A 17,141-nucleotide genomic window follows, 5' to 3' on the forward strand; every position below is an offset into this window, starting at 1 on the left:
TGGGATTACAGGCATGAGCCACCGCGGCTGGCCCTCCCCTCCCTTCTTAATCTGTTAGAAATTCTTGTCGATTACACCTTCTTCGTCACTCTTGATTTTCTCTCTTTTTTTCTTCATCCTGTGGCTGCTGCTTTTTTGTCTTATTCCACATTATCTCCCACAAAAACCATCTTATTAGTATCTTTTTTTAAAATATATAGTTTTCTAATTATAAAATTGTCACAGATCTATTATATAAATGTTGGAGAAATCCAGAAAATATAAGATTTTTACAATAACACTGCTCAGAGGCAATGATTGTGGACATTTTTGTGTATTTCATTCTTTGCTTTCTTCTATTAATGAATCTATATATATATAGATAAATAGATATTACTTTATTGTATAAATTGAGATTAAATCCTTTTATAGTATTCTTATTAACAAAATAGTATGAATTTTTCTTTGTATCCATAAATATTCTTCTAGGTTATCATTTTAAGATCTGCATTATATTTTAGTGTATGGAGGTGTTATAGTTAAACAAGCCCTTATTGCTGGATTAGGTTTTTTCCAATTTTTTATATCATAAATAATACCTACAATAAACATCTTGGTAGGCAAATCTCTTGTACACATTTGTAAGGGTTTCTCTAGAATAAATAAATTACCAGCAGAGAAATTGCTAGCCCAAAGCATATGTGCATTTTTCCCCATTCATTTTTATTAAGAAATGTTTTAAGCAATCCTAACAGTCTACTGGATATGATAATAAATGCCTATATACCCAACATGCAGCTTGTTAGACCTTAACATTTTGCTATATTTGCTTTAGATCTATTTCCTTAATGAAATAAAGTATTAAGACATATTGAAACAGCCTAGTTAGACTTCCCAGAGCCTCTCTTTCCCTGGAGGAATCACATCCTCAATTTGGTGTTTCTCAGACCCATGCAGGGTTTTTAACTTTTGCTATATATAATATATGTATATGCATATGCATGCATAAACAATATATAGTACTGTTCTTCTTGTCTAATCTTCGTGCTGCACGTATTCTCCTGTGATTTGCTCTTTCTCTTTCTTTCTTTCTTTCTTTTCTTTCTTTCTTTCTTTCTTTCTTTCTTTCTTTCTTTCTTTCTTTTCTTTCTTTCTTTCTTTTTCTTTCTTTCTTTCTTTCTCCTTCTTTCTTTCTCTTTCTTTTTTAACACAGAGTCTCACTTTGTCACCAGGCTGGAGTGCAGTGGTGCCATCTCAGCTCACTGCAACCTCTGCCTCCCGGGTTCAAGCGATTCCCCTGCCTCAGCCCCCAGGGTAGCTGAGACTACAGGTGAGCACCACCACACCCAGATAATTTTTAGTAGAGACGGGGTTTCACCATGTTAGCCAGGACAGTCTCTCTCTCCTGACCTCGTGATCTGCCCGCCTTGGCCTCCTAAACTGCTGGGATTACATGCGTGAGCCACTGTACCCGGCTGATTTGCTCTTTTTCTACAGCATTATACTTTTAAGGCTTACAGATTTACACATGTAGCTCTAGTTCATTTATTTTCATAGCTGTTTGTGTGGTGTTCATAATATGACTACGCCATCAAGTTTTAATTTTCTTCTTGGTGAACATTTATATCGTTTCCATTTTTTCACTCTTATAAGCTTTCTTATAAATGTCTTCTTGTGTATATGAGCAAGAGTTTCTGCCTGGGGTGGAGTTGCTGGGGGATAGAGTATGTGCACTGTCAGTTTACTGGATATTGCCAAACTGGTAGTACCCTCCTTATTCTCCAAGGCGATAGAGGTTTTTTTGATTTACATCATCATTACATGGTTTGGCCAGTGTTGCTCTATGCCACATCCAAATCTGACAGTGCATGAGTGGATCTGTTTCTCTGAATTCTTGTCACCACCACGTATTATCAGTTTTTCAACTTTGCTAATTTCATTTTATTTTTTTTATTTTTTTGAGATAGAGTTTCACTCTGTTGCCCAGGCTGGAGTGCAGTGGCATGATCTCAGCTCCCTGCAACCTCCAACTCCTGGGTTCAAACAATTCTCCTGCCTCAGCCTCCTGAGTAGCTGAGATTATAGGCCAGCGCCACCATGCCCGGCTAATTTTTGCATTTTTAGTAGAGACAGGGTTTTGCCATGTTGCCCAGGCTGGTCTCGAACTCCTGAGCTTATGTGATCAGCCTGTCTCGGCCTCCCAAAGTGCTGGGAATACAGGTGTGAGCCCCTGCGCCCAGCCCAACTTTGCTAATTTTTGTTTGTTTGTTTGTTTTTTGAGATGGAGTCTCACTCTGTTGCCCAGGCTGGAGTGTAGTAGCACGAGCTCGGTTCACTGCAACCTCCACCTTCTAGGTTCAAGTGAGTCTCCTGCTTCAGCTTCCCAAGTAGCTGGGACTACAGGTGCATGCCACCACCCCTGACTAATTTTTTGTATTTTTAGTAGAGACAGGGTTTTACTGTGTTAGCCAGGATGGTCTTGATCTCCTGACCTCGTGATCCACCCACCTCAGCCTCCCAAAGTGCTGGGATTAAAGGCATAAGTTACCACACCTGGCCAACTTTGCTAATTTTATTGGCAAAAGAAAAAAGGGTATTTGTTGATAATGTTTAAGAACACTTATATTCTTTCTTTTTTCTCATTACAAAATAACACACATTATTTTAGAAAATTTGAAAGTATAGACAAGTGAGAAAACAAAGGAGAATCCCCTTGAATCTCACCACTCAAATATAATACTAGATAATATTCAGCATTCACAAAAATGATATGTCAGGTGATAGATATGTTAATTAGCATGTTTTAATCATTCCACAATGTTTATACATATTGAAATAATGTTATACAGCATAAATATATACAATTTGTTACTTGTTTTTTTGTGGGTTTTTTTTTTTTTTGAAATGGACTCTGTCACCCAGTCTGGAGTGCAGTGTCACGATCTCAGTTCCCTGCAAACTCCACCTCCCAGGTTCAAGCGATTCTCCTGCCTCAGCCTCCCGAGTAGCTGGGATTACAGGTGCCCGTCACCACGCCCAGCTAATTTTTGTATTTTTAGTAGAGATGGGATTTCACTATGTTGGCCAGGCTGATCTAGAACTCCTGACCTCAAGCGATCCGCCCACCTCAGCCTCCCAAAGTACTGGGTGTCAGGTTTTCTTTTTTGAGACAGTCTTCCTCTTTCACCCCGCTGGAGTCTGGTGGCCCAATCATGGCTCATGGAAGCTTTGACTTCCTGGACTCAAGTGATCCTCCCACCTGAGCCTCCCAAACTAGCTGGGTCCACAGGTACATGCCACCACACTCACCTAATTTTTTTTTAATTTTTAAAAAGTTTTTTGTAGAGACAGGGTCTCCCTATGTTACCCACCACGCTCAGCTCCATTTGTCATTTGTCAATTTAAATAAATAAAATTCTGTCTTAATTTGAATGATTCATGTAGATTACAGTTAAAACTGACAATGAAAAAGACTTTAACAAATTGAGTTCTTACTCCATAACTAGAGCTCCTTCAAATACCTAATATTTCCATAAATAGGATTCATAAATAGGTGTTTAATATATATGATATGTACACATAATGACAAATATCCACGTATATATTTTGCCTTTACAAAAATGTATCTAGTCTTTTATAAACTGTTTTTTTTCCCACCTAACAAATAAGCAACAATCATTTTCTCATGTTATTTGTATTCAGGACTAGAGGGTGTTATTTAAAGACTTCCATATTCATATCCATCTGTCTCCCCATTCACCGTCCATAAACCAAGGACCGGGCTGAGCCCAGCAACAAGTCCTAGAGGAACTGGCTTCCTGCTGGTTGTATATCGTGTTGCAACTGACCCAGCCCCACGTGCTCATTACTCAGGTAGGCCAACTGCCACCTCTGCCTTAGGGCATTCTGCTGGGAATTCCCATCTTACCTGCCTGTTGGACAGCATAACATGCAACTCCTTTTAGCTACAGGGCTCTCCTGTGCCCTCACTCTATACCCTTTCAGGTTTTCTCCCTGCTGCCACCCTTCAATTTAAACATATTACCTGCAACCTCAACCTCTTGCCTTACTCTCTCCTTTCAGGACGTCAAACTCTCCAGAGCCTGATCCATAGGAAGTTTGGTATTCCATCCTCTTATGTCACCTAGCCTATGTGTACATTTGATCAGATGAAATATATTTGGATTTGATCCAGCTTCCATGCAGGAAAGAGTCTACATAGATGTATCTCATTGCTCACCTAGACTATTGCAATAGTTCTTACTCCTGCTAGTATTTATTGCCATTCTTCCCACTTCGCCCCTTCTCTCTACAAATTCATCCACATAGCTATAAGTGAGCTTCCCAAAATTCTATTCTGATGATGCAATTTCCCTGCACAAAATACTTGTTTATCACCTGACCCACAGGATCAAGCCCAAGTCCCTGCTTTAAGGCCCTCTGGGATCTCTAGCCATCCTTCCTACAACTTCTATAGCTTTGCTCTGTATACTCTAGCAAATCTGAGTTGTTCTTTGTCCTTCTGACACTATTTCATACCTATACACCTTTGCATATGCTTCCCTTTCTGTCTAGAATATCCTTTCCTCTTTGTCTGACTGGAAAACTATTCATTCTTCAGTTCTGTTCCAAGGATAGTCCCACAAACTCAAAGCACCACCCACATATCTTTAGTCATTATTAATACAAAGAGGGTCAGGTGCGGTAGCTCACATCTGTAATCCTAGCACTTTGGGAGGCCTAGGTGGGTGGATCACTTGAGGTCAGTAGTTCAAAACTAGCCTGGCCAACACGGGAAAATCCCGTCTCTACTAAAAATACAAAAATTAGCTGAGCATGGTGGCAAGCACCTGTAATCCCAGCTACTTGAGAGGCTGAGGTGGGAGAATTGCTTGAACTCGGGAGATGGAGGCTGCAGTGAGCTGAGATCATGCCACTGCACTCCAGCCTGGGTGACAGAGCAAGACTCCATCTCAATAAAAATAATCATAATAGACTGGTCACGGTGGCTCACGCCTGTAATCCTAGCATTTTGGGAGGCCCAGGTGGGCAGATTACCTGAGGTCAGGAGTTCGAGACCAGCCTGACCAACATGAAGAAACTCCATCTCTACTAAAAATACAAAATGAATCTCAGCTGCTTGGGAGGCTGACACAGGAGAATCGCTTGAGCTCGGGAGGCAGAGGTTGCAGTGAACCGAGATAGCGCCATTGCACTCCAGCCTGGGCAACACAAGCGCAACTCCATCTCAAAATAATAATAATAATAATAATAAAATTACTAATACAATTTAAAACAAAAACCATAATATTATCTCAATAGATGCAAAAAAAGCACTTGAGAAAATCCAGCATCCTTTTATGATAAAAACCCTAAACAAACTAGGCATAGAAGGAACATACCTCAAAATAATAAAAGCCATATATGACAGACTGACAGCCAACATCATACTGAATGGGGAAAAGCTGAAAATAGTCCCTCTGAGAATAGGAACAAGACAAGGATGCCCACTTTCACCACTGTTATTCAGCATAGTACTGGAAGTTCTAGCCAGAGCAATGAGGCAAAAGAAAGAAATAAAGGGCATCCAAATTGGAAAAGAAAGCTGGGTGCGGTGGCTCACACCTGTAATTTCAGCACTTTGGGAGGCTGAGGTGGGTGGATCACCTGAGGTCAGGAGTTCAAGACCAGCCTGGCCAATATGGTGAAACCCTGCCGCCACTAAAAATACAAAAAAAAAAAAAAAAAAAAAATAGCCAGGTATGGTGGCGCATGCCTGTAATCCCAGCTACTCGGGAGGTTGAGGAGAATTGCTTGAAGGTGAAAGGAGGTGAAAGATCTCAAGGAGAACTGCAAAATACTGCTGAAAGAAATTGTAGATGCCACAAACAAATGGAAATACATCCCATGCTCATGAATAACAAGAATCGGTATCGCTGGGTGAGGTGCCTCATGCCTGTAATCCCAGCATTTTGGAAGGCTGAAGAGGGTGGATCACCTGAGGTCAGGAGTTCAAGACCAACCTGGCCAATATGGTGAAACCCTGCCTCTATTAAAAATGCAAAAAAAAAAAAAAATTAACCAGGCTTGGTGGTGGCTCATGCCTGTAATCCCAGCTACTCGGGAGGCTGAGACAGGAGAATTGCTTGAATCTGGGAGGTGGAGGTTGCAGTGAGCTGAGATTGTGCCACTGCACTCCAGCCTGAGCAACAGAGCAAGACTCCATCTCAAAAAAAAAAGAGAATCAGTATAATGAAAATGACCATACTGCCCAAAGCAATCTATAAACTCACTGCAATTCCTATCAAAACACCAACGTCATTTTTTCACAGAATTAGAGAAAATGATCCCGAAAATTTCATATAGAACCAAAAAAGAACCCCAATAGCTAAAGCGATCCTAAGCAAAAAGAAAAAAATCTGAAGGCATCACATTACCACACTTCAAATTATGCTGCAAGGCTATCATGGTACAGGTATGAAAGTAGATACACAGATCAATGGAATAGAATGGCAAACCCAGAAATAATGCAAAATACTTACAACCAACTGATCTCGCATACAAAAACATAAACTGGGGAAAGGACACCCTATTCAATAAATAGTGTTGGGAAAACTGGATCCCACATGTAGAAGAATGAAACTAGATTCATTTCTCTCACCATATACAAAAATCAACTCAAGATGAATTAAAGACTTAAACGTAAAGCCATAAAAATTCTAGAAGAAAACCTAAGAAAGCTTTTGTGGACATTTGCCTAGGCAAAAAGAATTCATGACTAAGACTCCAAAAGCAAATGCAACAAAACAAAAATAAGTGGGACATAATTAAATTTAAAAGCTTCTGCACAGCAAAAGTAACAATCATCAGAGTAAACAGACAACCCACAGAACGGAAGAAAATATTTGCAAACTGTGCATTCGACAAAGGACTAATATCCAAAATCCACATGAAACTCAAACAAATCAGCAGGAAAAAAAAAAACAATGTCATTAAAAAGTGAGCAAATGATATGAATAGATATTTCTCAAAAGAAGATATACAAATGCCCAACAAGCATGAAAAAATGCTCAACATTACTAATCATTAGGGAAATGCAAATTAAAACCACAATGACATGCTGTCTTACCCTAGCCATAATGGCCATTATTAAAAAGTAAAGGCCGGGCATTTTGGGAGGCTGAGGTGGGCAGATCACCTGAGGTCGGGAGTTCAAGACCAGCCTGGCCAAAATGGTGAAACCCCACTTCTACTAAAAATACAAAAATTAGCCAGGCATGATGGTGGGCACCTGTAATCTCAGCTACATGGAGGCTGAAGCATGAGAATTGCTTGAACCTGGGAGGCAGGGGTTGTAGTGAGCCGAGATGGCACCAGTGCTCTTGAGCCTGGGCGACAGAGCAAGGCTCTGTCTCAAAAATAAATAAATAAAATTAAAAATAATTTAAAAATTAAAAAAATAGATATTGGTATGGAGGTGGTAAAAAGGTAACACTGCTGGGGGAATGTAAATTGGTGCAACCTTTATGGAAAGCAGTATGGAGATTCTTTAAAGAACTAAAAATAGATCTAGCATTTGATCTAGCAATCCCACTACTGGGTATCTACTCAAAGGAAAAGAAGTCCTTATATCAAAAAGACACCTGCATGCATATATTTATTACAGCACAATTCACAATTAAAAAGATACAGAACAAAACTAAGTGCCTATTAACTGATAAGTGGATAAAGAAAACGTGATATATATACACCATGGAATACTACTCAGCTATAAAAAAGAAGAAAATAATGTCTTTTGCAGCAACTTGGATGGAACTGGAGAACATTATTCTTTTTTTTTTTTAAATAGATAGAGTTTCACTGTGTTGCCCAGGCTGGTCTTGAACTCCTGAGCTCAGGCAATCAGCCCGCCTCGGCCTCTCAAAGTGCCAGGATTACAGGCATGTGCCACCGAGCCCAGCCTGGAGAACATTATTCTAAGTGAAGCAACTCAGGAATGTAAAACAAAATACCACGTGTTCTCACTTTTTTTTTTTTTTTTTTTTTTTTTGGTAAGTCTCATTCTCTTGCCGAGGCTGGAGTGCAATAATGCGATCTTGGCTCACTGGAACGTCTGCCTTGGGTTCAAGCGATCCTCCTGCATTCAAGCCTTCCTCCTGCCTCAGTCTCCCAAGTAGCTGGGAGTACAAGTGTGCACCAACACGCCTGGCTAATTTTGTATTTTTAGTAGAGATAGGGTTTTGCCATGTTGGCCAGACTGGTCTCGAACTCCTGACCTCAGGTAATCCGCCTGCCTCGGCCTCCCAAAATGCTGGGATTACAGGTGTGAGCCACCACGCCTGGTTTCATGTTCTCATAAGTGAGAGCTAAGCTATGGGTACGCAAAGACATACAGAGTGGTATAATGGACATTGGAGACTCAGAATGGGGGAGGAGGGAAAGGGGGAGAGATTTTAAAACTACATATTGGAAAGAATGTACACTACTCGGGCGATGGGTGCACTAAATTTCAGACTTTGCCGTTATACAATTCATCCATGTAACCCAAAACCACTAGTACCCCTAAAGCTTCTGAAAGACAAAAGAAAATTTCTCATCACCATTAACGGAACAAATAAATAACATGCCCCCGGTACGACGTACTGAGAATCACACATTCTGGTGGTATTCTTGCCAAAAATATTTCACCTGAATCTAATCCCAAGGGAACAATCAAACAAATACACATTGAAAGATGTTCTGCAAAACTCCTCTGAACTCTTAAACATGCTAATGTCCAGCAAGACCAAAACAAAACAAAAGGCTCAGCAATAGCTGCAAATTTAAAGACGCTAAAGAAGTGTGACAACTAAATGCAACGTGTGATCCTTGATTCAGTCCTGGATCAAAAGCAAAAAAAAACACCTATAAATAATATTATTAACAGACTTGGTGAAATTTGAATATGGATTTGAATATTAGATAATAGTATGGGGTCCATGTTAAATTTCCTGATTGTGGTCATTGTATTATGGTGATGAGAGAGAATGTACCTGTTCTTCGGAGATACGTGCTGAAGGGCTAAATTGTTGCTGTATCTGCAAGAAACTCACAATGTTTCAGCAAAAAGAAACAAGCAAATAAATAAATACGTGTGTTTGTTTCTCAAAATAGATAAAGCAAATGTGGTGAATGTTAACAATAGATGAACTATAGGTGAAGGATAAACAGCTGCTCATTGTTCCATTCTTGCAGCTTTTATGTAGTTTTGATATTTTTTTTAAAACACAAATTTGGACACATTAAATAATGAGTAATAAAAACAAAAAGATTTTTCCCAGTCATGTTTTCGGTTAAGCCTTCCATGACATACCCCTACTGGCCCTGGCCCCCAAACATTCACCTAAAACAATGAATCATACCCTCTCTTCCGGACTCTTCTAAGATTATCTATCTCTTTGACCAAATTATAAGCTCTTGGAAATCAGGGCCTGTGTTGTGATAGATCTACACTGCTAGGACTGTACCTGACACAGATTGGATGCTCAGTTGATCCTCTTTTTAAATTAATCCAGCTGAGTCTCAAAGCTTGGATAGAGTTCAGGAAGCATAGAGGAGTCAGCTCTGTCAAGAGAGAGGAACAGCATGAGCAAAAGTAAGGAAACAGAAATGTACATTTTGTATTTACCAAAAGCATTTGATTTGTTTGGTCAGAACTGAGGATTTGTATAGGTGAAAACGCTTAACACGCAATAGATTCTGAATAAAAATCTGGGCCGGGCTTGTTGGCGCACACCTATAATCCCAGCACTTTGGGAAGCCGAGGCGGGTGGATCAGGAGGTCAAGAGATCGAGACCATCCTGGTCAACATGGTGAAACCCCGTCTCTACTAAAAATACAAAAAATTAGCTGGGCATGGTGGCGCGTGCCTGTAATCCCAGCTACTCGGGAGGCCGAGGCAGGAGAATTGCCTGAACCCAGGAGGCGGAGGTTGCGGTGAGCCGAGATCGTGCCATTGCACTCCAGTCTGGGTAACAACAGCAAAACTCTGTCTCAAAAAATAAAATAAAATAAAAATCTGATGAATAAATGAATGAAGAAGATTTGAAAGGCAGGCTTAGATCATATTAGAAAGGGCTTTGACTACTGAATTGAGAAATCTGAACATTAACTAGTTGTTAACATCCAGGGTGTTTTCCCAGCGGTAAAGAGAGTATGCTCTTGGGCAAGTCCCTCATACATTTTCCTCACTAAGTAACAAGGAAAATTGCCTCCACCAGTGTGTTTTTTTTTTTAAAAAGGGAAAGTAGAGACAAGTGGGATCTGAAAGTGACCTGTTTCCAAACTCAAGGGGAGAAAATGTTATCTATCCAGGAAAAACTCCATACTGGAGTTTTAAAACATCCAACATCCCTCAGACTAATGGATATCACAGAATACGAAAGAATAAATAAGGCTTGGTGCGGTGGCTCACGCCTGTAATCCCAGTACTTTGGGAGACTGAGGCGGGTGGATCACAAGATCAGGAGTTCAAGACCAGCCTGGCCAAGATGGTGAAACCTTGTCTCTACTAAAAATACAAAAATTGGCTGGGCATGGTGGCAGGCTCCTGTAATCCCAGCTACTCGCGAGGCTGAGGCAGAGAATTGCTTGTACCCAGGAGGTAGAGGTTGCAGGGAGCCGAGATCGTGCCACTGCACTCCAGCCTGAGTGACGGAGTGAGACTCTGTCTCAATAAATAAATAAATAAATAAATGAATAAATCTATTTAATATGGGTCATGCTTGTTTTTGAAAATAGTGTCTGAGGCCAGGCACGATGGCTCACACCTGTAATCACTGCACTTTGGAAGGCCAAAGCAGGAGCGTCACCTGAGGTCAGGAGTTTGAGACCAGTCTAGCCAACATGATAAAATCCCGTCTCTGCTAAAAATGCAAAAAAAAAAAAATAGCTGGGCATGGTGGCGCAAGCCTGTAATCCCAGCTACCCAGGAGGCTAAGGCAGGAGAACTGCTTGAACCTGGGAGGTGGAGGTTGCAGTGAGCTGAGATCATGCCACTGCACTCCAGCCTGGGCAACAACAGCAAAACTCCATCTCAAAAAAAAAGAAGAAAGAAAATAGTGTCTGAAATTATTTTATTAATTTTACTATAGTTTTAAAGTTTGAGGAGTGTATACTTATGAAATAAGTAGACTCCAATAGTAGTTTAGGGACTCCACATTACTACATAAATTACAAAGCTTCTCCTTTAGCCCAGTTGAGCTGTTTTCAGTAGACAGTTTTCATATTTATTTCGTATTTGTGTTCTATTTTCTTCCAGATAGAGTTGCAGAGACTGACAATTTAAGTAATGCAAAATAATTTAATTATGACAACTGAGAAAGAGAAGAGTGTGTTGTGTTTTGAGGTTATTGTTTCCTTGACCATCATAAGCAGCCTGACATCTATTTCATCTTTGTTCACAATCACAGCACACCTTTGAACACATACCAAAATGTCGACGGAATCAGAGCAAAGTATGTAAGCCAACTGGCTGCTCTGTGAAACAATTTGTTAGTTTTAAGCTATAGTTCTTTTCAATTTTCAGCCAAATTCTACAAAAACCTTAGCTGGAAGGAAATGCAAATGTCAGGTGGCATTTTAGAAATCAGTTTTTGGGCTGGCCGCAGTAACTTAGCCTGTAATCCTGCACTTTGAGAGGCCGAGGTGGGAGAGGATCACCTGAGGTCAGGAGTTCAAGACCAGCCTGGCCAACATGGTGAAACCCTGTCTCTACTAAAAATACAAAAATTAGCCAGGCATGGTGGTGCACACCTGTAATCCCAGCTACTTGGTTGGCTGAGGCAGAAGCATCGCTTGAACCCCAGAGGCAAAGGCCTGAGCCTTTCCAGCCTGGGCGACAGAGCATGACTCTGTCTCAATTTTTAGCCCAATGTAGCATTAACTTGTTCCAGAATGTTTAATATTACTGGGAAGACAGCACTGGTAGGGGTCAAAGTGATTTGTAGTTCACAAAGCATGTGGGCATTCTTTTTGAAGAAAATACACAAAATAATTTGAACTGTTGTTTCCGGTAATAAAGTAGACTTATTCAATAAGTCATTTGAGCTGTACGTACAAATGGACTATCACACAGCTAAATTAGTCACAACTGTCCACCCCAGGCCAACTTCAAGATAAAGCCTATATATTCATCAGCAATGCTCACTTAGAACCAGCCCTGATATGTTTGTAAGCAGAAAAATTTTATGGTTACAATCAACAAAGAGGTATCAGGCCAGTACACCAAGCCCAGCCAAATCCCATAATTCGTTCCAGTTTCATAGAGATTAGCATATTACACAAGCCAAACGCTGTTCCCCAACTTAGAATATGATATTGCTATTTTTCAGGGAAAGCATACGCCCTGTTCTGCAACACTGATGGAATAGAAGCATTCATAGATACTGTGTTTAATGTGGTCCAATAATTGAAACATAAAATAGATATCTTGTAATAGAACATTTTTAAAAGTCAAGAAAGATAAGAATTAAGCTTTGAACAATAAATGACTATGAAGAAAAATAAAAAGAAAAGAGACTGGGGGTCCTCTGAAGACCCTGCTTAGAGGCCCTGCCCTCCTTGCGGCAAGCGGCCATTGCCATGGAAACCAGAACCACAGGGCTATCTGTCCGGGATTGTGACGCCCAGATGCGTGTGGTGGAAGGAGACAGGAAAAGGGTGGTGACCCAAGGCAGGTCCTCTTTCTCCACGCCCTAGCCTGAGACTTCGCGGCAAGGCTGCTATCCTGAACTGGCTTGATAAGGATTGTGCCCCAAACCACCGCAGTGAGACCTCGGACCAGCAGCCTTAATGACAACATCTGTCTCCACCCTTCCATCTCAGTCTGTCCAGCAGCCTCCCATCTTCAGCCTCTCTCAGGTAACCAGCAGCCTCTTTCTCAGCAATGGTGTGGCCGCCAACAGCAAACTCCTGCTTACCAGCCATCGCATCACCACCGTTATCAATGTTTCGATAGAAGTGGCCAACACGTTCTTCGAGGGCATTCAGTACATAAAGGTGCCTATTGCTGATGCCCCGGATTCTCGTCTCTACAAGTTTTTTGACCCAGTTGCTGATTACATTCACAGCGTGGAAATGAGGCAGGGCCGCACGCTGCTGCACTGCGTGGCTGGAGTGAGCCGCTCCGCCTCACTGTGCCTTGCTTACCTCATGAAATACCACTCCATGTCGCTGCTGGGCGCTTACCGATGGACCAAGTCATGCCGCCCCATCATCCGGCCCAACAACGGCTTCTGGGAACAGCTCATCCTTTACGAATTCAAGCTGTTCAACAACAACACCGTGCGCATGATCAACTCGCCGGTAGGTGATATCCCTGACCTCTATGAGGAGGAATTATTTACGATGATGTCAGTGTAAGCCATCCCCGTCATCCCTGACATCTACCATCGATCTTGCACGAAGACTGAACTTGAACACTGAAGTTTTGCTGATAAAGAAAACCGGATGATACCTTGTTAAAGGGCAAGAAAAAAAGGAAGGGGGTGAACGTAGTCACTCTTCCCTTAAAAGCATTAAATTCATGAAACGTAATTTGGTGAAAATGTCTTTTATCTTGTGAGGTCAAGCTATTGGGGCCTGGCTGGAACCAGGGTGGGGTAAGAGATGCCCAGCTCACATAGATCTGCCAGCAGCACCCAACACATGTGGCAGGCCTGGAATCCTGAGCCCTGCCAGAAGCTGACTAACCCAGGAGTAAATCCTGTAGAATCCCACCTGGTTCTTTCCAACCCAAAGTCAAAGCCTTAGACATCTTGGTGCCCCTTGCACTTCTCCCGGTAAGTGTCAACCTAGTGGATAAGTGGCTTTCATTCAAGCTGTGCTCCAGGAGCTCTGGAGGAGTCTCAGGCTACCCTTGCCCACCTTCAATCACAGTGACCCATTGCTGGTTTTCTAGATTGGATTTATACATTAATTTTAAAAATATACTAGTTTTTTAAAAAACCATTCCACTCCATAAAGTTTAAAAATACTGTTTTTTTTTTGAGTGCTGTACTAGATAGCAAGGTCTCAAAGTGTTCTTGGTGATCTCCCACCAGCCTTTGTGAAAAGGGACATTAGTCCTTTTCCCAGGGCATATACTGAGAGAGAAGAGGCCTGACACCAGGCACAGGGGTTCTTCTCGTGAACCTGGGCTTAAGAGGCTGGAACTGCTGGCCATGACCCAGCCCCATCACCTCTAACATCTCCTTTGATTGTGACCTGGGTCTTCTCAGAGCTTCACTGTCCTTACCTGTCAAAACAACTCACTCCCACAGAGCTGTCACGAGGACTAGGTTCCTTAGCACAGTACCTGGCACATGAATGGTTTCATGCTGGGAGTAAAGGGCAATGATACTCTTTGGCCCTGGCTTGAGGTCAGCACACTCATCCTCATAATGGCTTTTCCCCCATCTGTGCACAGTCCTTTTTTGTTTACAAAAAAATCATTGAGTGTGTAAAAACAAATGGCTTAAGGTCCTTTTGGACCTTACCTTAGAATGGACCTAGATTTGGGCATGGTGGGGGGCACCTGTAGTCCCAGCTACTTGGGAGGCTGAGGCAGGAGAAACGCTTGGTCCCAGGAGGTGGAGGTTGTGGTGAGCTGAGATTGCACCATTGCACTCCAGCCTGGATGACAGAGTGAGACTCCAAAAACAAAAAAAAAAAGGTTGGGGGTTGGCTAGATTTAGAGCCTTTACAGAGGTCCCTTGTGTTTAATCCGTGTGCATCCATCCAAGGGGTCGTGTAGAAGCATAATTCCAGCTTCCCTGAAACACTTGTTTAGAGTCAGTAACAGTTAGAGCCAGCACCCTGGTTTTGCTAATTACCAGGGCATTTGCCAAAGGGATGAACAACTGAGCCCCACATGTAGACCCTGGAATCCAGGATCATTCTAACTTCCTGGGAACCTGGGGCTCTGGCTTGTGTTCAGTTATTCTAATCCAGAGGGTTTTAGACAAAAAAAAAAAAAAAGGAGGGGGAGAGACAAAAGTACAACTGCTCCATTTGAAGAACTATGTGTCCAAAGCCCAGTGACATCCAAATGTTTTTTCTCTCCAAACCCGAGACACCACCACCGCCACAAACGGAGTGCCTAGGATGCAGTTTGAGGAAAGGGGGATAAAAATCACTGCTCTCGGCAGATCCACTCCATTTACAGATGGAAAAACAGACCCACAGAATGCAAGAGTTGCGGTAGAGCCCCCACAAAGCAGCCTTTCTGGCAGAGATCCAGATGGAAAATTTCTTTTAAAGTATTTATTAGAAGAAAATTATTTGTGTGTGTGTGTGTGTTTTCATTTTTAAAAATATCTAAATTGGCCAGGCATGGTGGCTCACACCTATAATCCCAGCACTTTGGGAGGCTGAGGCAGGTGGATCACCCGAGGTCGGGAATTCAAGACCAGCCTGACCAACGTGGAGAAACCTCGTCTCTACTAAAATTACAAAATTAGCCAGGTGTGGTGGTGGGCACCTGTAGTCCCAGCTACTCGGGACACTGAGACAGGAGAATGGCTTGAACCCGGGAGGCAGAGGTTGCAGTGAGTCGAGACTGTGCCACTACACTCCAGCCTGGGCAACAAGAGCAAAACTCCGTCAAAAAAAAAAAAAAATCTAAATTGACACACCAGGAAATTACTCTTTGTGGATAAACAATTCCATGAGTTTTAACACATGCATAGATTTAGGTAACCATCACCACAATCCCAAAATTTCCCTCATGCTTCCCCTTTCTAATTAAACCATCAACCCATCCCAACCTCTGGCAAACACTGATCAATTTTCCTTCCCTATGGATTTGCCTTTTTTTTTTTTTTGACACCGAGTCTTGCACTGTTGCCCAGGCTGGAGTGCAGCGGCACGATCTCGGCTCAATGCAGCCTCCATCTCCTGGGTTCAAACGATTCTCCTGACTCAGCCTCTGGAGTAGCTGGGATTACAGGAGCCCACCACCACACCCAGCTAACTTTTTGTATTTTTAGTAGAGATGGGGGTTTCACTATTTTGGCCAAGGTGGTCTCGAACTCCTAACCTTGTGATTCACCCTCCTCAGCCTCCCAAAGTGCTGGGATTACAGGCGTGAGCCACCACGCCTGGCCTGATTTGCCTTTAACTGAATGTCATGTAAATGGAATCATACAGGATGTAACCTCTGGAGACTGGCCTCTTTCACTCAGCATAATGTCTTTCAGATTCACCCGTGGTATAGTTCATTGTATGGATGTACCAGTTTGTTCTACATGCACCTATTGAAGAATATTAGGGTTCGTATTAGTTTCCTAGGAAATACTGTAACAAATACCAAAAACTGGGTGGCTTAAAACAATAGAAATGTATTTTCTCATAGTTACGGAGGCCAGAAGTCCTAAATCAAGATGTCAGCAGGGTCAGGGTCATGCTCCCTCTGAAACCTGTAGAGGAGAAACCTCCTTGACTTTTTCTTTTTTTTTGAGATAGAGTCTTGTTCTGTCACCCAGGCTGGAGTACAGTGGCATGATCTCGGCTCACTGCAATCTCTGCCTCCCAGGTTCAAGTGATTCTCCTGCCTCAGCCTCCCAAGTAGCTGGGATGACAGGCATGCGCCACCATGCCCAGCGAATTTTTGTAGTTTTAGTAGAGACAGGGTTTCACCATGTTGGCCAGGCTGGTCTTGAACTCCTGACCTCAGGTGATCTTTCCACCTCAGCCTCCTAAAGCGATGGGATTACAGGCGTGAGTCACTGCAGCTGGCCTTCCTCTTTCTAGCATCTAGTGTTAGCTGACACTCCTTGGCATTCCTTAGTTTGTAGATGCATCACTCTAATCTCTGCCTCTGGAGTCACAGGGCTATCTTCCTTAGTGTGTCTTCACATCTGTCTTCCCTCTGTGCGAATCTATGTCCAAATCTTCCTCTTCTTTTTTTTTTTTTTGAGACAGAGTCTCACTCTGTTGCCCAGGCTGGAGTGCAGTGGTGCCAACTTGGCTCACTGCAACCTCTGCCTCCCGGGTTCAAGTGATTCTCCTGCTTCAGCCTCCTGAGTAGCTGGGATTACAGGCACCTGTAATCATGCCCAGCTAATATTTTTTGGTATTTTTCGTAGAGACAGGTTTCACAATGTTGGCCAGGCTGATTTCGAATTCCTGACCTCATGATCTG

At 42.3% G+C, this 17,141-nt stretch overlaps 1 protein-coding gene across 1 annotated transcript; it reads left to right on the forward strand.

Moving 5' to 3' along the window:
• Positions 1 to 12,699: 12,699 nt before the first annotated feature.
• LOC100394387 (dual specificity protein phosphatase 21-like) lies at positions 12,700 to 13,573 on the forward strand. Its single transcript, XM_002763797.6, has one exon. It carries the CDS (start codon positions 12,812 to 12,814, stop codon positions 13,379 to 13,381), a length of 570 nt encoding a protein of 189 aa, XP_002763843.3. The 5' UTR covers positions 12,700 to 12,811; the 3' UTR covers positions 13,382 to 13,573.
• Positions 13,574 to 17,141: the final 3,568 nt, after the last annotated feature.

The sequence above is a fragment of the Callithrix jacchus genome, chromosome X (assembly GCF_049354715.1).
Source record: "Callithrix jacchus isolate 240 chromosome X, calJac240_pri, whole genome shotgun sequence".
Lineage (NCBI taxonomy): Eukaryota > Metazoa > Chordata > Mammalia > Primates > Cebidae > Callithrix > Callithrix jacchus.